This window comes from Hyaena hyaena, unplaced genomic scaffold (genome assembly GCF_003009895.1).
Source record: "Hyaena hyaena isolate Hyena2069 unplaced genomic scaffold, ASM300989v1 scaffold_34, whole genome shotgun sequence".
NCBI classification, from domain to species: Eukaryota; Metazoa; Chordata; class Mammalia; order Carnivora; family Hyaenidae; genus Hyaena; species Hyaena hyaena.
Window position 1 is genome coordinate 1,332,824 of NW_024080665.1, and position 21,598 is coordinate 1,354,421.

General features: G+C 37.8%; 1 protein-coding gene across 3 annotated transcripts in view; it reads left to right on the top strand.

The window, feature by feature from the left end:
- RNF169 (ring finger protein 169) overlaps window positions 1-21,598 on the top strand; it is a 105,355-nt gene that overhangs the window by 46,564 nt on the left and 37,193 nt on the right. For all 3 annotated transcript variants that reach the window (XR_005527788.1, XR_005527789.1, XM_039228743.1), the window contains exons 3-4: window positions 13,113-13,259; window positions 17,403-17,521. Coding sequence is in view for 1 of the 3 variants with exons in the window: in XM_039228743.1 (XP_039084674.1) it covers window positions 13,113-13,259; window positions 17,403-17,521 (266 nt within the window). In the remaining 2 variants the exon portion in view is untranslated. The remainder of the gene's footprint in view (window positions 1-13,112; window positions 13,260-17,402; window positions 17,522-21,598) is intronic.

Consider the following 21,598-nt stretch of genomic DNA (forward strand, 5'->3'; position numbering starts at 1 on the left):
TTTAATCTCTAACCATGGCTTCTTACTATTTGCAGTCATTACATAGCACTTGAAAGACTATAATCAGAACCATCACTGCATAGGCTCTGATAAACCCTTCAATTATTTCTATAATCATCTAGCGCCCGAGGTTTGTTAATTAGCATAACATATGTTAGAAATGATTTCTAAATTTTTAATATTTGTAGTAATCAAACAAATATAAAAGTGGAGAGAACAATACAATGAACTCCTGTATACTGATTACTCAGATTCTACGATTTTGAAGATAAATAATTTTTCATGGTGAAATGAGTATTGTTCAAGACATGAATTAGCTACAAATATTATACAGGCATTTCTGCCCTTGCATGAATAGAATTTAAGAATCTAGTGAGCTAATAGCATGTTCCTTCTATGGACTATTGCCTTGTGACTGGGAATTTTGTTTGGCTCTGTGTTTAGCTGTTAGTGGAAAATTCATTTACCTGATTCTGATAAAGAATCCCGCTACTAAAATATTGCCTTGAGTGAACCTGTCATGCAAGATATTTATTATAATATCTAAAAGGATAGAAAGCTAACTGGAGCTTTATGATACTATATGACATAAAAAATTTTTAGGTGCTATAAAATACATATAACAAAAAATTTGCCTTTTTAATCATTGTTAAGTGTACAACTCAGTAACCTTAAGTACATTCACAGTGTTGTGCAACCATCACTGCTATCTTTTTCCAAAATTATTTCATTACTCCAAACAGAAACTCTGTACCCATTAATCGATATCTCCCCATTTCTCATCCCCCCAGCTCCTGATAACCTCTAACCTGACTTCCTATTTCTACAGATTTGCCTATTCTTCGATATATAAGTGGAATCATACAACATTTGTCCTTTTGGTATGGCTTATTTCACATAGAATGATGTTTTCAAGGTTTGTCTACACTGTCACATGTTTTAGTATTTCATTTCTTTTTTATGGCTGAACAGTATACCATTGTATGGACATACCACATTTTGTTTATCCATTCACCTCTGGATGAGTACTTGGGTTGTTCCCATATTTTAGCAATTGTGAATAATGCTGCAATAAATACTGGTGTACAAGTATTTGAGTTCTTGTTTTCAGTTTTTTTTGAGTAGGAGTAGAATTACTGGGTCATATGGGTAATTGTATGTTTAATTTTTTGAGAAATTGTCAAGACCTTTTCACAGCCACTGCACCCATTTTTACATTCCTACCAGAAGTGTCTGAGGGCTCCAATTTCTCCACATTCTTGTTGGCACTTGTTATCTTCCTTCTTCTTAAAAAAACATGTTTTGTTTTGTTTTTTAAATTTTTTTTTTATGTTTTATTTATTTCTAGGAGAGAGAGAGAGAGACAGCATGAGCAGGGGAGGGTCAGAGAGAGAGGGAGTCACAGACTGAAACAGGCTCCAGGCTCCGAGCTGGCAGTCAGCACAGAGCCCGACACGGGGCTCGAACCCACGAACCGTGAGATCATGACCTAAGTGAAAGTCAGACACTTAACCAACTAAGCCACCCAGGCGCCCCAAAAAACATGTTTATTATAGCATTCTAATGGGTATCTCATAATGATTTTGATTTGCATTTCCCTAGTAAATAATGATGTTGAGCACCATGTTGTGTGCTTATTGGCCATCTGTATCTCTTCTTTGGAGAAATAGCTATTCAAGTCCTTTGCTTAATTTTGAATTGGGCTGCCTTTTGTTGTTGACTTCTAAGAGATCTTTACGTATTCTGAATATTAAATCCTTATCAGATATATGATTTGCAAATATTTTCTCCTCTTTAAGATTGTCTTTTTACTTTATTGATAAACATCCTTTGCACAGAGCTTTTAATTTGGATGAAGTCCAATTTGTCTCTTTGTTTGCTTCTGTTTGGCTTTTTCACTAAGCACAATTATGTTGAGATTCATCCACTTTGTTGCATATATCAATAGTTTGTTTTGTTTTTTTATTGCTGAGTAATATTTCATTTTGTGGATATGTCACAGCCTGTTTACCTGTATGCTTTCTAATAGACATTTAGGTTGTTTCCAGTTCTTGGCCATTATAAATAAAGCTTCTCTGAACATTCATGTATGTCTTTGTATAGGCATATATTTCTTTTTCTCTTTGGTAAATGTTTAGATGTGAAATGGCTGGATGATATGGTAGGTGTATGTTTCATTTTTTTTAAGAAATTGCCAGGGGCGCCTCGGTGGCTCAGTCAGTTGAGGGTCTGACTTCAGCTCAGGTCATGATCTCACGGTTTGTGGATTCAAGCCCCATGTTAGGCTCTGTGTGACAGCTCAGAGCCTGGAGCCAGCTTTGGAATCTATGTGTCCATCTCTCTCTGCTCCTCCCCTGTTCACGCTGTGTCTGTGTCTGTCTCTCAAAAATAAATAAACTTTAAAAATTAAAAAAAAAGAAATTGCCAAATTTTTCCAAAATAGTTTTACTATTTTAATTTCTACCACTTGTGTGAAAGTTCTGGTTTTTCTTGATCTTCACCAACATTTGGTATGATTAGTCCTTTTAATTTTAGCAATTCTAATTGGTGTGTAGGGGTATCTCATTGTGGTTTTAAAATTTTCATTTCTCTAATGACTAATGATGTTGAGCATCTTTTCATGTATTTATTTACCTTTGATATATTTTCTTTGGTTTAATGTCTGTTCAAATATTTTGCCTTTTTAAATTGGGTCATGTATTTTCTTTTTGTTGAATTTCGAGTGATCTTTGTGTATTCTGGATACAAATCTTTTATCAGGCATATGCTCTGCAAATATTTTTCTCCCAGTCTGTGTCCATGTTTTCATTCTCTTAGAGTCTTCTGAAAAGCAAGATAGTTTTCATTTTGAGTTTTTGCTTTCAGGGTTTTTTGTGGGTTTTTTTTTTTTTGTTTGTTTGTTTGTTTTGGAGTAGGAGTAGAATTCCTAGATATCTTTCAAGAAAGATAGTTTATAAATTTATATCTAAGAATTCTTTGCCCAGCCCAAGTTCACAAAGATTTTCTCCTCTTGTTTTCTTCTGGAAGTTTTATAGTTTTAGGCTTTACATTTAGGTCTATGATCCATTTTGAGTTAACTTTTATATGTGGTGTGAGTATAGATGCAAGTTCCTTTTTGTGCATATGGGTGTTAAGTTGTTCAAGTACTGTCTGTTGAAGACTATCCTTCTTCCATTGGATTGCCTTTGCACCTTTGTAAAAATCAGTTATCCATATATTTCTGGATTTATTTCTAAACTCTATATTCTGTCTGTATCACTGATCTATTTGTTTTTCTTTTATACTAATGTCATGCTGTTTTCATTATTATAGCTTTATAACAACTCTTGAAATCTGGTTTTATTCCTCAAATTGTTCTTTTTCAAAGTTATTTTGGCCATTCTTGCTTCTCTGTATATTCATCTGAATTTTAGTATCAGCTTGCCAATTCCTACAAAAAAGGCCTTCTGGGATTTTGATTGGGATTGCATTAAATCTAGATCAATTTGAGGAGAATCAGCATCTCAGTGATACTGAGTCTTCAGACTCATCAACATGATATACCTTATTTTTTTTTTTTAGGCCTTTTTCAGTTTGTCAGCGGTATTTGTGGTTTTCAGTGTTCACACCTTTTGTCAGATATAAAGCATTTCACATTTTTTGATGTTACTATAAATGGTATTTTAAAGTTTCCATTTCTGATTGTTCATGGAAGTATATAGAAATGCAATGGATTTTGATATTTTGATATTCTATTGCAAAAAAAAATTTAATAGTTCGAGTAGTTTTTTGTAGATTCTAGAAGATGATCTACATGGAGGATTATGTTGCCTGTAAATAATGAATGTTATTTTTGGAGAACTTTAGTACTAATTTCAAGAATTGCTATCAAGCTAGTCATTAAGGCAGCATGGTATTGGCATAAGGAAAAGACATACAAGTCAATGGAATAGAATATAGTCCTGGAATAGACCCACTCATATATAGTCAACGATGTTCATAAAGGCACAAAAGTAATTCAGTGGCAAAAGTATAGTCTTTTGAACAGCGGTGCTGGAAGAAACTGAATATCCTATGAATATCTAAAAGTTAATCTTGATCTCTGTACAATATACAAAAGTTAATTCAAAATGGATCATAGACTAAACTTATAAGCTAAAACTATGCAGAAGAAAACATTTTTGACCTTGGGGTAGGCAAAGATTTCCTAGACAGGAACACAAAAAATCCTAATCACAGAAGAAAAAATTGATATATAGGTATCAAACTTAAAAACTTTTGACTTATTAAGGAAATAAAAAGGCAAAACAAATAGCGGGAGAAAATATTCTCAAAATGTATATCTAACAATTGACTCATATACGGAATTTGTAAAGAATTCTTGGACCTAGCAAGCAATAAGGTTAAAAAACAAAAACAAAAACAAAACACATGAGAGTGAAACCTTTGACCAGACACTTCACAAAAGAAGATATGCTATTAAGCACATGAAAGGATGCTCAACATAATTAGCCCCATCAGGGAAATTGTTATTAAAGCCACAATGAGATATCCCCTTTATTATATCTTTAGAATGGCTAAAATTAAAAGGGCTAACAATTTCAAGAATGAGAATGAATAGGAGACTGTGAATCATCAGAAACTCATGCAGGGCTAGTAGGAGTAAAAACTGGTATGACCATGATGGAAAACATTTTGACAATTGCTTTGTAAATTTAAACATATACTTACTAGGTGACCCAGCAATGCTGCTTGTAGCCATTTAGCCAGGCAAAATAAAACATCTGTCCACAAAAAGACATGAATGTTCTTAGCAGCTTTATTCATAATAGCTCCAAACTAAATAAAACCCAAATATCCAACACATGAATAGTTAAACACATTTTGGTATATTCATACAATGGAATGAATGTAACTCATCCATAAGAGGAATGTCTTAATAATAAACATATTAACATGGATGAATCTCAAAAATATGCTCAGTGAATGCAGCCTGATGCAAAGGGATATATGCTATATGATTTTATAATAGACAAAATTCACCTGTAGTCATAGTTTAGGTGTTGCTTGGGGCTGAGTAGGGAATGAGATTGATTGCTAGTGGGCTTGAAGAGACTTTCTTTGGTGATAAAAACGTTCTGTAACTTGATCATGGAGATGATTACATGAACATATACATTTGTCAAAACTCATTGAGCAAAACATTCCATATGTGTCCCCCTCTCTGTTTTTATATTATTTTTGCTTCCCTTCTCTTATGTTTAGTATCTTAAAGTCCTCATATGAGTAAAGTCATATGTCTCTCACTTAGTATAATTTCTTCTAGTTCCATCCATGTAGTTGCAAATGGCAAGATTTCATTCTTTTTGATTGTTGAGTAATAGAGTAATACTCCAACACACACACACACACACACACACACACATTTTCTTTATCCATTCATTCGTTGATGGACATTTGGGCTCTTTCCGTACTTTGGCTTTTGTTGATAGCACTGCTATAAACATTGGGGTGCATGTGCCCCTTCCGAACAGCACACCTGTATGCCTTTGAGAAGTACCTAGTAGTTCAACTGCTGGGTCATATGGTAGTTCTATTTTTAATTTTTTGAGGAACCTGCATACTGTTTTCCAGAGTGGCTGCACCAGTTTGCATTCCCACCAGCAGTGCAAAAGAGATCGTCTTTCTCCACATCCTCACCAACATCTGTTGTTGCCTGAGTTGTTAATGTTAACCTTTCTGACAGGTGTGAGGTACTATCTCATTGTGGTTTTCATTTGTAGTTCCCTGATGATGAATGAGGCTGAGCATTTTGTCATGTGTCAGTTGGCCATATGGATGTCTTCTTGGGAGAAGCATTTTCATGTCTTTTGCTCATTTCTTCACTAGGTTATTTGCTTTTTTGGGTGTTGAGTTTTATAAGTTCTTTATAGATTTGGGGTACTAACTCTTTATCTGATATGTCATTTGCAAATATCTTACGATTCTGTCACTTTCCTTGTAGTTTTGTTATTGTTTCCTTTGCTGTGCAGAAGCTTTTCATCTTGATGAGGTCCCTACAGTTCATTTTTGCTTTTGTTTCCCTTGCCTCTGGAAGAGTGCTGAGTAAGAAGTTGATGTGCTGAGGTCAAAGAGGTTTTTGCCTGCTTTCTCCTCAAGGATTTTGATGGCTTTCTGTTTCACATTTAGTTCTTTCATCCATTTTCAGTTTATTTTTGTGTATGGTGTAAGAAAATGGTCCAGGTTCATTTTTCTGCATGTCACTGTCCAGTTTTCCCAGCACCATTTGCTGAAGAGACTTTCTTTATTCCAGTGGATATTCTTTCCTGCTTTGTCAAAGATGAGTTGGCCATATGTTTGTGGGTCCAGTTCTGGGTTCTCTGTTCTGTTCCATTGATCTGAGTGTCTGTTTTTGTGCCAGTACCATACTGTCTTGAGGATTACAACTTTGTAATACAGCTTGAAGTACAGGATTGTGATGCCTCCAGATTAAGTTTTCTTTTTCAAGATTGCTTTGGCTATTTGGGGTCTTTTCTGGTTCCATACAAATTTTAGGATTGTCTGTTCTAACTCTGTGAAGTATGCTGCAGTTATTTTGATAGGTATTACATTGAATATATAGACTGCTTTGGGTAGTGTTGACATTTTAACAATTTGTTCTTCCTATCCAGGAGCATGGAATATTTTCCCATTTTTTTTCTGTCTTCAATTTCTTTCATAAACTTTCTATAATTTTCAGTATATAGATTTTTCATCTATTTGGTTAGATTTATTCCTAGGTATTTTATGGGTTTTGGTGCAATTGTAAATAAGATCGATTCCTTGATTTCTCTTTCTGTTGCTTCATTGTTGGTGTACAGGAATGCAACTGATTTCTGTGCTTTGATTTTATATCCTGCCACTTTGCTGAATTCATGGACCAGTTCTAGCAGTCTTTTGGAGGTATCTTTTGGATTTTCCACATAGAGTATCACATCATCTGTGAAGAGTGAAAGTTTGACCTCCTCCTGGCCGATTTGGATGCCCTTTAGTTCTTTGTGTTGTCTGATTCCAATACTGTGTTGAATAACAGTGGCAAGAGTGAACGTCCCTGTCTTGCTCCTGACCTTAGGGGGAAAGCTCTCAGTTTTTCCCCATTGAGGATGATATTAGCATTGAATCTTTCACATATGGCTTCTTTGATCTCGAGGTATGATCCTTCTGTCCCTACTTTCTTGAGGGTTTTTATCAAGAAAGGATGTAGTATTTTGTCAAATGCTTTCTCTGCATCTATTGAGAGGATCATGTGGTTCTTGTCCTTTCTTTTATTGATGTGATGAATCACATTGATTGTTTTGCAGATATTGAACCAGCCCTGCATCCCAGGTATAAATCCTACTTGGTCGTGGTGAATAATTTTTTTAATGTATTGTTGGATCTGGTTGGCTAGTATCTTGTTGAGGAGTTTTTGCATCCACGTTCGTCAGGGAGATTGGTCTATAGTTCTCCTTTTTAGTGGGGTCTTAGTCTGGTTGTGGAGTCAAGGTAATGCTGGCTTCATAGAAAGAGTTTGGAAGTTTTCCTTCCATTTCTATTTTTTGGAACAGCTTCAAGAGAATAGGTGTTATTTCTTCTTTAAATGTTTGGTAGAATTCCCCTGGAAAGCCATGTGGCCCTGGGCTTTTGTTTTTTGGGAGATTTTTGATTACTAATTCAATTTCTTTACTGGTAATGAGTGTGTTCAAATTTTCTGTTTCTTCCTGTTTCAGTTTTGGTAGCTTATATGTTTCTAGGAATTTGTCCATTTCTTCCAGATTGCTCAATTAATTGACATATAATTGATAATAATAATCTCTTAATATTGTTAATATTTCTGAAGTGTTGGTTATGATATCTCTTCTTTCATTCTTGATTTTATTTATTTGGGTCCTTTCCTTTTTCTTTTTGATCAAACTGGCTAGTGGTTTATCAATTTTGATAATTCTTTCAAAGAACCAGCTCTGGTTTTATTGATCTGTTCTACTGTGATCTGTTTGGTTTTGATAGCATTGATTTCTCCTCTAATCTTTATTATTTCCTGTCTTCTGCTCATTTTGGGTTTTATTTCCTGTTCTTTTTCCAGCTCTTTAAGGCATAAGGTTAGGTTGTGTATCTGAGACCTTTTTTCCTTCTTTAGGAAGGCCTGGATTGCCGTATACTTCCCTCTTATGACCACCTTTGCTGTGCCTCAGAGGTTTTGGCCTGTGGCATTATCATTTTCATTGGCTTTCATGTACTTTTTAATTTCCTCTTTAACTTCTTGGTTAGTTTGTTCATTGTTTAGTAGGATGATCTTTAGTCTCCTAGTATTTGTTATCTTTCCACATTTTTTCTTGTGGTTGATTTTGAGTTTCATAGAATTGTAGTCTGAAAAAATACAAAGTATAATCTAGATCTTTATGTAAATGTTGAAGGCTGATTTGTGTCCTAGTATGTGATCTATTCTGGAGAACGTTTCATGTGCACTGGAGAAAAATGTGTATTCCACTGCTTTAGGATGAAATGTTCTGAATATATCTGTTAAGTTCATCTGGCCCAGTATGTCATTCAAAGCCATTGTTTCCTTGTCGATTTTCTGATTAGATGGTCTGTCCATTGCTATAAATGAGGTGTTGAGGTCCACTACTATTATAGTATTATTATCAATGAGTTTCTTTATGTTTGTGATTAGTTGATTTATATATTTGGGTGCTTTCACATATGGAGCATAAATGTTTACATTGTTAGATATTCTTGGTGGTTAGACCCCTTAATTGTGATATAATGCCCTTCTTCATCACTTGTTACAGTCTTTATTTTAAAGTCTAGATTATTTGATATAAGTATGGCTACTCCAGCTTTCTTTTGGCAACCATTAGCATGATAGATGGTTCTCTATCCCCTGACTTTCAATCTGAAGGTGTCTTTAGGTCTAAAGTGGGTCTTGTAAACAGCATATAGATGGATCTTATTTTCTTATCTGTTCTGTTACCCTATGTCTTTCGATTGGAGCATTTAGTCCATTGATGTTTAGACTACTGAAAGATAGGAGTTTATTGCCATTATGTTTCTTGTAGAGTTGGAGTTTCTGGTGGTCTCTGGTCCTTTCTAGTCTTTGTTGCTTTTGATCTTTTTTTCTCCCTGTCTTTTCTCCCCTCAGAGAGTCCCTCTTAAAATTTCTTGTAAGGCTGGTTTAGTGGTCACAAACTCTTTTAATTTTTGTTTGTCTAGGAAATTTTTAATATTTCCTATTTTGAATGACAGCCTTGCAGAATAAAGAATTCTTGGATGCATATTTTTCCAATTCAGCACATTGAATAGAGCCTGCCACCCTTTCTGGTCTGCCAAGTTTCTCTGGATAGGTCTGCTGCTAACCTGATTTGTCTCCTCTTGTAGGTTAAGGCCTTTTTTTTTCCCTTGCTGTTTTCATGATTCTTTCCTTGCCTGAATATTTTGTGAATTTGACTATGATATGCCTTGTTGATGGTCAGTTTTTGTTAAATCTAATTGTTAAATCTAATGGGAGTCCTCTGTGCTTCCTTAATTTTGATGTCTGTGTCTTTCCTCAGGTTAGGAAAGTTTTCTGGTATGATTTGTCACATAAACCTTCAAACCCTCTCATCATCTTCTGGGACCCCTATGATTCTTATATTTTTTTTTTTTTTTAATATTTATTATTTGGTCCTTTACAGAGAAAGTTTGAGGGCCGATGCTTTAATATTTTTTAACGTTTATTTATTTTTGAGACAGAGAGAGACTGAATTTGAGTAGGGGAGGGGCAGAGAGAGAGGGAGACATAGAATCCAAAGTACACTCCAGGGTCTGAGCTGTCAGCACTGAGCCTGATGTGGGGCTCAAACTCACAGACCGTGAGATCATGACTAGAACTGAAATCAGCCATTTAACCTACTGAGCCATCCACACATCCCATGTTTTTCCTTTTTAATGAGTCATTGAGTTCTCTAATTCTTAAATTGTACTCTTTTGCCTTAGTTTCCCTCTTTTATTCTGTTTCATTGTTCTCCATAAGTTTGTCTTCTGTATTGCTATTTCACTGCTCTCCTTCATCCATCCTTGCCACCATGGCAACCATTAAAGATTGCAGGTCAGTTATAGTATTTTTTATTTATCCTGACTATTACTTCTTTTATCTCCAAAGAAAGGGATTCTAATCTGTTTTCAACCCCAGCTAGTGTTCTTATCATGAGTCTAAATTCTGGTTCAGATATATTGTATTTGTGTTGATTAAGTCCCGGGCTGTCGTTTCTTGCTATTCTTTCTTTTGGGGTGAATTCCTTCATTTCATCATTTTGAAGGAAGAAAAGGAATTAATAAGGTAAAAAAGTTAAATTTGAAAATTAAAAACAACACACAAAAAATCAAATAACGGATGGTAGATCCTAGGTGTGTTTTGGTCTGGTTGTTGAAAGGAGCTTGATAGATTAGAGAAAAAAGGGAAAGATAAAAGAACAAAAAGGAAAAAAAAAGGAAAACTTCGAAATTTTGAAAAATGAATACAATGAAATAGAATAAAATGAAAGATGGAAGCAAATAGAATTTGAAAAATTTACAAAATAGTAAAAAAATCTAGTAAATAAAAATAAAAATATTTCTAATAAAAGTGGAAAATAAAAATAATTTTTTTCTCTTTCTGTATTCAAGAATAAGAAAAGAAAAAGTGAACAGATTGACTAGCAAACAGATTGAAATATGATTCAAACTACATCAGTTTCCCCTAGAAGTCAAACTATGAAGCACTTTATAGTCTGTAAAAGAAGCAGTTGGAGAGATTTTTGGTGTTCCTGAAGAGCAAGGTTGGCCCAGTTGGGTGGGGCTTAGTGTAATGGCTCCATTCTCCACTAGATGGCTCTGCTTAGCCCACTGGGGTGGATTGTTGTGGCACAGGAGGGGTGAAAATGGCATCACCCAACTACCCAGACTCTAGTATCCGAACTCTGTTCTCTCCCCTACCGGCAGTTGAGCTCACCTCCTTTGTCTCCAGCTTCCATTCACTCCCCACTTTTACATTGTCCATGACCAAGCCATTAGGCTGCCAGGGGGCACCTCCCTCCTGAGTTTTATCTTAAATGTGGCTGTGCTTCCCAACCCCTCACTTTTTTTTTTTAATTTTTTTTAATGTTTTATTTATTTCTAGGGGAGAGAGAGAGACAGCGTGAGCAAGGGAGGGTCAGAGAGAGAGGGAGTCACAGACTGAAACAGGCTCCAGGCTCTGAGCTGGCAGTCAGCACAGAGCCCGACGCGGGGCTCGAACCCACGAACCGCGAGATCATGACCTAAGCGAAAGTCGGACGCTTAACCGACTAAGCCACCCAGGCGCCCCGCAACCCCTCACTTTTGAGTGACTGTGACTTTGACCCGTTCTGACCCTCTAAGGGAGGGTCTCACCAAGCAATGACCAGGTGCCTGCCCACCCCCAGGAACGTTCATGGGAATGTGCTTCTGCCAATGTCCAGAGACTGCAGCTGGGTGCCTTCCCACCCCAGAAAAAGTTCATGTGATCCTGTAGCAGCAGCGTTTCAAGGGATCATGGTAAATCACAACACACATCTGGCACCAGGCTTCCCCCTTAACATCCTTGTTCCAGTACCTTTGAATGTGGTTGTTCTCCAGGGTCCACTGAGACCTTTGCCTGTGGGGTGGCAGCACAGCCCTCTACCAAATGTCCTCCAACAGGGGAACTGCCTCTCCCCGTGTGGCCCTCAGACCCCTCGAACCTTGTTCTCTGCTTGTGGGGATTTGCCCTTCCCAGCAGAGCTCTGCCAGGTATCAAGCTACGGAGTTTCAGACTCTGTGGTCCCCCTGTTTATAGAGTCTTAATGGAATTTAAACCCTCTCCTTTGTCCTTTCTCCCTTTTTTGTTCAGTCCCTTGCATACTCTTTCTTTTCTCTCCAGCTGCTTTCAGGGAATTGGGGGTATGGTTTCCCATATTCTCCCTCATCTCTCCATCCTCTTTCCACAAGCAATAATAGCTCCCTGCCCTCTGTGGTTTGTCTTTACCCAAGTTCACTTCTCCATGCCATGTACCTGCCAAGGATTTGGTTCAGGTTGTGCAGATTGTTGTGTTAATCCTCAAGTCAGTTTTCTAGGTGTGCAGGATGGTGCAGTGTTGATCTGGCTGTATTTCAGGGACCAAGACTAAATCTTAATTGTTGTTATTGTTGGTTTTGCTTTTTAACCCCGAGGCAACAACCAATGCAAAATATAATTTAGCTTAATTTTTTGCAAGTATGATTGAAAATTAGTAGCCTGTAAATGCCTTGATATACCTTATGTCTTTTAAATTTTATGAAAACCCTAGGGCAGGCAGTGAAATGAGAATAAAAGGAGATTAGGAAACTCTTAATGTACTTTAAGTATGCAGCAAGACACTACATTAAGCCTTTTCTATTATTACCTCATTTATCTCTTACACCAGTATCTACAAAGTAAGTGGCATTATCCCTATTTTGTAGGTAAGCCTGTGGTGCTTCATTTGCCCAAGATGGTACAGCTGGTAACAAGTACAGACCCACTAGAACCCGGGTTTTTATTCCAAGGCTCATCTTAAGTTCATAATGCCCCACCTCCTCCAGATGAGGAGCATAGGCCTCGGCCTTAAATTTCTTTGTAAACAGTGTATTTTGACCTGTCTTCTGGACCACAAGGTAACGGCATAAATTGCAGGACGTTGGAACTGTGATAACTTTTTCTGTTGCCTCTAGGACTAAAGACCTGCCTTACCTAGCCCAGCCTCTCTCCCTCTGTGGCCTACAGTTTGGCAATTCTCCTCACTTATGCAGTTATATCTGGTTTATGGGAACAAGGAAAGTTTTTAGGTTCAGACTTTTTTGGCTAAGGGAGTAAATGTTATTTTTTTTATAATGCTTAATATCTTAGTTCTTATCATTTCATATTGCTTAAGAATGTGGAGCAGTTAAATTTTAAGCCTTGGAGCATATGTTTGGCAAGAGTCAAGTGAAAGCAGATGTACTTAAAAATTAAGAGGGCTTTATATCTAATAGGAAAAATAGTCTCAAACTGTCATGTGATGTTTGTTCTGATAGACTACTGAGTAAAAAATATTTTGAAGTCTACAGTTGCCTAAAAGTCTCCTCTGTGTGATTTGTATTTTTAGCTGAGAGAAGAAAAGTTACAAGAGGAGAAAACCTCTGAAGATCAAATCCACAAGCTGTTATCAGAGGATACAGAAACAGGGAAAAGAAAAATGGATGATCAGAAAAAGAGAGATGAGCCATTAGTACTGAAATCAAATCTGGAGCATGTAAGTAGATCACCGTTTTGATGGACATCTGGCCCCGATTCAGTAACTATCCCAGGTGATGTGGATCTGAAAACCTATGTATGAGCTATGAAACCAGGATAGTCGCTGAGTATGCAGTTTAAGAGTAGTGAAAAACTGGGGCACCTGGGTGGCTCTGTCGGTTAAGTGTCCGACTTTGCCCAGGTCATGATCTCATGGTTTGTGGGTTCGAGCCCCACATTGGGCTCTGTGCTGACAGCTAGCTCAGAGCCTGGAGACTGTTTCGGATTCTGTGTCTCCCTTTCTCTCTGACCCTCCCCTGCTCATGCTGTCTCTCTCTCTCTCTCAGAAATAAATAAAACATAAAAAAAAAAAAAAAAAAGAGTAGTGAAAAACTTAGTGTCCAGATGGCAGCTGGAGAAAATAATTCTGAATGAGACATTGAGACTTGGGTGAAAAGATTAAGGGAACAGTAGAGGAAAAAGGTGAGTGAGGGGGAAAACCTAGTACAGAATACTACTTGTGGAAATTTTACACATATATTGTCATTTTGACTTCTGTGTTGTGATTTGACCTTTGAGTTTTATACATCTTATATCCTCCACTAGGTTTCCTTTAAGCTTGTATTTGATTTCCCTTTATTGTTTTTAATGCCTTAAGCGACCCAGTTCTAGATATAAGGTAGGACTTCAATATCAGATTACTTAGTTTAAACTCACCCTGAATTACTTAGTTTAAACTAATCGTAACTAATCCTTAGTATAAACTAAGCCTAGACTTCTAATCTTGCCAAATCTTGCCTGAATTGTTTTCATCACCTTTTTACCAAGCAAATTATTCAAAAAGGTTGTAAATGGTATAATGTTTAATGTATGTATGAAACCACTTTTAGAAGGCCTATTGAATGCTCAATTGGATTGATTACAATTGGGTTTTTTCTTTAGGAAGTCTTATGGACCAGACCTTTTTCTGTTGCTTGCTGTATGTACTTACGATGTCTTTAGTGTCATAATCTTTTCGAATAGTTTGTGATTTAGACTTGTTAGTATTTCAGGTTAACTTTCTAATGAGCTGGAATAAAGCTTTGCTGTATATAAGACAGAGAACATAGAATAGAAGGAAAAACATCTCTGCACCTTCAGAAGTCTGCTCCTTAAACAAATCCCACTGTTGTAACAAACTGTACGACTTTGGCCAGGTTACTTAATTTCACTGGGCTTTGGCTTTAGTCTTTGCAAAGGTATTTTTCCTGACCTTCAGGAAATGAAATTATTTAAGCTTTCTTGTATCAATGGTAATTGCTGCTGTTGACATGCATGTATTAAATTCTTATCAAAAGCAATCACTTGCATTTTAGAGGGTTCCACCTTTCTGAAAGATTCAGTGTAGCAAATATGAGATGCTTGTGTACTGTTAATACCCTCTTCATTGGGAACGACAAAAGGAAAAAGACGGCTATGGGACAGGATGCAGTCTAAGTAGGATGACGAGAATAAAACATGATAGTCTTATGCAGATAGTATTTTTCTGACTAATAGCCCCAACTATGGTCTGTGATCTCTGACAGCAACTTTGCCTCTTTACCCCAACAGGACTGTCCTTTAGAGTCCTCGGGCAAAATGACCCAGAAGCACCTTTCTCTTTAGGACAAACCAGTCTTGACAAAGAGAGCTTACCCTTCACTGTGGTCCTTTGATAGAAAGAATCTGCTGTTTCTAGCCTTGCCAGATCCAAGTTTCCTCCAGGAAAAGATCTGTAGTATTAATTCAGGCCAGGAAATTGCTCTAATTGTTTTCTCTTTTGCCACTACCAACTTTGAAGTAGAAATCAACTGCATTTTGTAAGTTTAAAAGTAATTGTAACCTAGTTGTAATCTTCAAAGGAATTAGGAAGTATACATTCTCAGACTTGTTTTTATTGGTAGTAGTCAGTTTCAGAACATTTATATACAAAAACACATATTTCACCTATGAACCCTTAAAGTTTTAGATTTTTGCTATTTTACCTCTTTTTCTGTTTGCTTTTGTATTTTTTGAAGACTTTAAGACTTTTAAATGGCTCTGATTTTGCTTTAAATATGTCTTAAGAGTTTTTGTGTTAAAAAAATAGTTTCATTTATTTTAGCCAAGACCACATTCAAATGGGGCCCAACGAGAGACTCAAGTGGTCTCAGTGGGAAGCCAGCTGAGCCAGCTCTCTTTTTATAGAGAGAACATTATGATTAGAGCTGAACAGATCATTTTGCTTTCATGCCCCCCAAAGACTTGGTGACTCCCCATTTCCTATGAAATTAGAATTCCTTACTCTAACATTCAAGTCCTTAGTATAATTCTAACTGATCTTCCATCCTTGTTCATACACCCAAATTCTAGAGGACAGAATTGTTTGCTTTCTCCCAAATATATAGCTTTATGTTTTTCTTCCTTAAGAGTCTTTGCTCTTGCATTTTCATCTAATTGAAATGCCACCCTGCTTACCTGTTTGAAAAGCTATTAATCTCTCCAAGCCAAGTTCAAATGCTGTCACCTTCCTGGAACCTATTAGGGATTCCTCACTTGTTTCTCTACTTCTGTCATCTACACTCTGCCCTCCCAACTTTGTAACTTTTACAGGATTTATTTCATTCTCCCATACATTATGGTTGTGCATTTGTATTTCTCTACTAGATTTGTAAGTTTGTTGAGAAAGGAAAATATGTGTTAGCTATTTTAAAATCTCCTACACTATCTTGTACATCCTAGGTGTTGGATACATGTTTATCAAGTTCAATTCAAATATAGGGAAGAAAGTGCTTATTCTAGAAGATATTGCCATCTGTTGTCATCAGTTTGGAGTGGAAATAAAATGGACATGACAGTCTATTATGATTTGTTATGGTATAGTTAATACCAATAATGTGAATTCTTGGAAAACAATCTGGTATAACAATTATAGTCTTACCAAAGATTATAAAGCAAAAATTCTTGTTAATTGTTGCTTGTCATCTAACAATTTAGAGATAACTCTTATAAACATTTTGGTAAATAACCTTCCAGATGTCTTTTCTAAGTACGTGTAAAGAAACTTCAAATGTAAGTCGAAAGACTCAAAATAAGACTCTAAAATAAAACGAAGGTAACTGAATGAGTATCAACTAGATGGAAAAAGCTGACTCTAGGGGTATCTAGAAGCCCTTGCAGAGAAAGTGACATTTAAGATGCCTCTGAAAGGCCAGTGAGTATTTTTTTTAGGCAGAGAACGTGGAGTAGGAGTTTTAGGCAGAGGGAATAGCGTGTTCAGAAGAGCAGAGGCTTTGAAAGTCTGTGAAGGTACATGGAGAGTAGAAAGTAGTTTAGTTGTACTAGAGCCCAAGGAGTTCCCGTTATGAGAACTGCTGGGAGAAAAATTATAAAAGAAGGTTGGGTCTAGCTTAGGAAGATTATTGTATCATACTGAGGTGTTTCCACTTTATCCTGAAGTCACCAACAGTTAAGCAGGGGAGTAACAGGATTATATCTGTGTGCTTACTAGTATGGTAGGACTAGAGGGAAGAAAGGCTGGAGAGAACGAGACCAGTAAATAGATTATTGCAACAGTCCAGGCAAAAGAGGATGAGAATCTAAGGAAAGGTAATGACAATAAATATACATGGGAGGAGTTAGATCTGAAAGGCATTTTAGGAGTAGAGTGGGGTAGAGTGGAACTAGCATGAAGGCACTTGAAGACGGATCCTCTGGATTTAAGTAATAGTGTTAGCTACCTATTAACTCTACAGTCCTATGCAGATTAAACATTCTGAGCCTCAGCTTGCCATCTGTGGAAGACAGGTAATGCCTTCTTAATAGGGCTGATATAAAGCATAAATGAAATAAAATATTTAGAAGTGTTTGGGGTACTCAAAATCTCTATACAGTGTTATGACTTTGAAGAAAGGGAGAAGAATCATAGATGACATTGAGCCTTTGAGCTGGGTTGGTAGTCGGGGTTAGAGAGGAAAATAGTGAGTTTAATTTTGGATATATCAAGTTTTGAGCTATTTGGGATATCCAGATTGGGATCTCCAAGAGGCAGTTGGAAACATTGGCTCTTAGAGAGAAATGACCTATAATAGCTGTGGAACAATAGCTATGGGAGATTCCACGGGACCACAGTATAGACAATGTTGTCTCCCTTGTCTTCTGCCAGTGTCCTGCGCGCCTCTCAGATTCAGAGAATGAAGAACCTTCCCGAGGCAAGATGACACAGACACATCGCTCGGCTTTTGTTTCCAAGAACAACTCCTACTCCTTAGCTTTCCTGGCAGGGTAAGAGACTGATCTTGAAGTCAGTCAAGGTTCTTTCATTCTGGAGTATGAGACTAAAGGGAGGGGGTAAGGGGAGCAAAAGTATTTGTTGTAGCTACTTTTGGGAGGGAGAGGTGGGAATGGGGAAAAGATGGGGGAATTGGGTTTTCAAATATGGATTAGGAACAAGGGACTGATCTAAAAAGTAATTTATACTCATTTCTGGTATCCTCAGGATAGCAGTAAGCTAATTTCTGTGCTGCAAAGTGTGACCTTTCTATCCTGGGAAGAAACAACAATGCCAGCTTCTGCTGACAGTATCCATCGATTTCTCTCTCTGGACTTATTTCTCTTAGTACAAAGTGAGGTCACAGTTGATTTTATTTTCAGTGCCTAGAACTAAAATATATCTTGAATAGGTTTCAGGAGGACAAACTGCAAAATTGTTAAGACCCTGGTCAAGGAATCTCTTGATCTTTTAGACTTTGCAGGCTGTGGGGAGGCAAGGAGGGGAAATTGGGTAGATGTTGGATGATGGAGGGAATAATGAAGGGCTAGGTGGAAGGAAGGAGGAAGAATGGAAGAAAAGAGAGACTGAGAGGAAGGAAGGGAGAAGGGGAGGGATAAATAAACAGGAGGAAAGGAAGAAGAAATGGAGGAGAGGAGGTAAGAAGGAATAATTCATTTAATAGACATTTTGTGAGCAGCCACTATATGCTGTGAACTCTGTTTTAATATAAAGACAAAAAGACACAATCTTTATGCCATTTTGTTGTCTTGTTTTTGGTTAAAGCCAGCATTGCTCACTCTTATATCTAGGGTTCCTCTCTTCCTTCCCAGCAGCACTATAAAGTTGATCTTTCTTTCTTGCTGCCCCTATGGATATACTTATTTTAAGGCTTTTTATTGCTAATCACTAATAAATATGACTCCCCCAAAGCTACCAAGTTTAAGAATGTTATAACGTATATACTGTTATAATGTAATTTTTATATCTAAATCCTTTTTGTATGTATTCTTTTGGAGCAGTCTGATTTTCCTATTCTGAGAATAGAATTAATTAAACTCTGGCTTCCCTTAAAGGCCCCCCCTTCTGCAGGTAATGGCAACTCCTTCCAGGAAGGCTCTTTCCTAGAGTATTTATTCATTCATTTGACATTTGTTTAATGGCTACTGTATTGTAGCCACTTAGGTTTGATTGATGTAATCAGAGCCTAGTAAGTGAGATGTAAGCCAGTTTACTTTACATTTATGGTAAAGATGAAACTCTTGCATTATGCATAGGAGCTTGAACTATAGATGCCCTCTAAAGTTAAAAAATTCAAGACTGCTTGACTAAGGATTTTTCAGTTGCTGATTGTGTATATATGGATTTCCCCCATGTATAGTAGGCATATCTTAATGATTATAAGAGAGGTCTACTGAGAAGAGAAACAGATCATGTCATTCATTCCAATCAAGTCACAATGAATACTTACTGAAACAAATGTTGCTTTTAGGCAGTCTGTGATAAGTTAATTAATATCTCATAATTTGAAATGACTTGGAGAAAAGAGAAATTTGTATTAAAATCCAAATATGATGCCAAGGTCAAACTGCCCCAGTTTAGTTGGAGTGGATATTGATCAGGTGAATTACTTATCACCAATTCCAGTCTCAGGTAATTCATTCTTTGAAAGGGGGTAGCAGGCTAATATGTCATTACTTAGAAAACGCCTAACAAGGAACTTAGAAAATTCTTCTCTGAAGGGTAAAATATAAAGCCCTTATGCAGGGATATGCTTTCATTTATGTGTAACTCTGCCATATCTGTAATATATCTTCTTTTCCTGCTCCTCAGCCCATCCTTGCCCTTACTGTATATCATTGAGCCACAATGGGACTAATTTATAGGAAAATATTCACTTAACATTTTACTGTTAAGGAATGCTTACGATTCATCTTACACATTTCTGGGTTTCAGCATTCATTTTTTTCCCAGATATCCAAGGTTGTGTGCTGAATTCAGTTATTAAAGTACAATTATTAAAAGCACTTCATTGGATTTGGTTGGTAGGTTTATCTTTTTAGGACAGAGTTTGCTGATGTCCTGGAAACCTTAGATTGGAAAATTTATTACGAGTAATATTGTGAATTGTCTGTCTTATTTAGTCAACATACTTTTTTCCTTAGATAAGAAAATATTTAAATTTCAGTTCCAAATGATGCTTAGAAAAACAATGTGGACATGTCAGTGCTGAGATTGTTGCAGGTGAACTGGGGAGACCCTGAGCCCTGAGGCCTTTGACACAGGCCATCCCAAAGATGTCTCCGAAGGCTCTTGGTCTTGTTGCAAGAAAGAAAGAATTCAAGGATAGCACAGACACAACAGTTGAAAGGTGTAAGTAGGAAAGTTTATTAAAGCAAGAGTATGCTCTCCAAGATGTGAGAGGAGGCATGCCTCCTTGAGGGAGAGCTACTCACGCTGGGGTTTGGGTTTCTTTTACTGATAGTTGTTAACTAGGGGATGGAATATTTATTACTGGGGGAGGGAATTTCTTGGGAACAGGATTTCACACCTTTTCTCCCTTATTTGGTCTGTGTCTCTATCTTGCCTTCTTTGTCTCCCGGCCTGGTTGGTTTGATCTGGCTTCTGTGGCTTTGTTTTTGGTCCACCGCCAAGACAGTCTCTAACTTCCCTGCTAGGCTAGCAAGCCTCATCTCCTTTCTTGGCCTCCAGGCATTGTGTTAAAGCTTAACTAACTGCTTACTCTAATACAAGAGATGTAGCATATGGATATATTAAAAAATAATTAGCATGGTGATGTTGCACAGCACTGTGACTGTAAACTTAAAATGGTTAAAGTGGTAACTTTTATGGTATACATATTTTACCACATTAAAACAAGTATTAGCATTAGTAATGGTTTCTGGATATCTCACATGCATTTTCCCCCCATGTGTTAAGCAACAAACAACAGAAGAATAGGTCTTCTCTGGAGTTCTTTTCTGAAAGAGAGGCCATATATAAAAGTTTTCAGAGTTTTGTTTTTTTTTTAAGTTTATTTACTTGAGAGAGAGAAAGCACAAGTCTTGGGGAGGGGAAGAAAAAGAGGGAGAGAGAGAATCCCGAGCTGGGATTCTGTGTGGAGCCCAACACAGGCCTCGATCCCATGAGCCATGAGATCATGACCTAAGCTGAAGTCGCACACTTAACCAATTGAGTCACCCAGGCGCCCCAAAGCTTTTAAAGTTTTTACAACTGTATTTAAAGCAGGCCTGGGGCTTGATCTACAACCCTGGAATCATGACCCAAACCAAAATCAAGAGTTGGACGCTCGACCAACTGAGCCACCCCAAGCACCAGGCACCCCAAGCAGATTTTTAAATAGAGTTATCATAAAGGGATGAATTAAAAATAGAAGTCTTTCGGGGAGAGGGCAAGATGGCGGAGAAGTAAGTAGCTCCGTACTTGCACCCGCCCCCATACATCACACAGAAAAGATCCGAAGACATTGGAAACCTTACAAAACCTGAGAGATTGGGAGAAAAAAGACGCAGAATCCACTGAGAGAGCCTTCTAACGTGAGTGCGAACTGGGGAAGATAAAATCGGGCCGGGATCGGAGACTCCAGGGGGGGAGGCGATCCCCCTCTACCCTCTACGGGGAGTGAGAGGGGAAAAGGAGAGAGTCCGAAACAGAAAAACCTCCGCACAGGGGAGAAAAACCTCCATTGGAAAGACCGTACTTGCCAAATACCTGCACACCAGGTCCCCTCGCGCCAGCTGGTCCTGGAGGGGGCTGAGCACACAAACTGCTTCTTTGTGCTGCTCCTGGAGGCTAGACTTCAGAGTGGTGGCGCGCCTGCCGCCATTGTAGCTCCCGGGCGGCTGGGGCCCCTGGAAGAGCCGCACAGACACCGGGCGTCCGCGCCCCTGGCTGGCTGGGACTCGAGAGGGAAGGCAAGGAACTAAAAACTGGGAAATTAGCCTGTGAGTTCGTGTTTCGGGTGACGAGCCATAGAGGGACCCGGTTTTCCCCACTCCAGCGGACTCCGGCTTAGAACACCCTGCGGGCAAGCCCCCGCCCATGCGCGCCAGCCCGACCCAGAGAAGGAA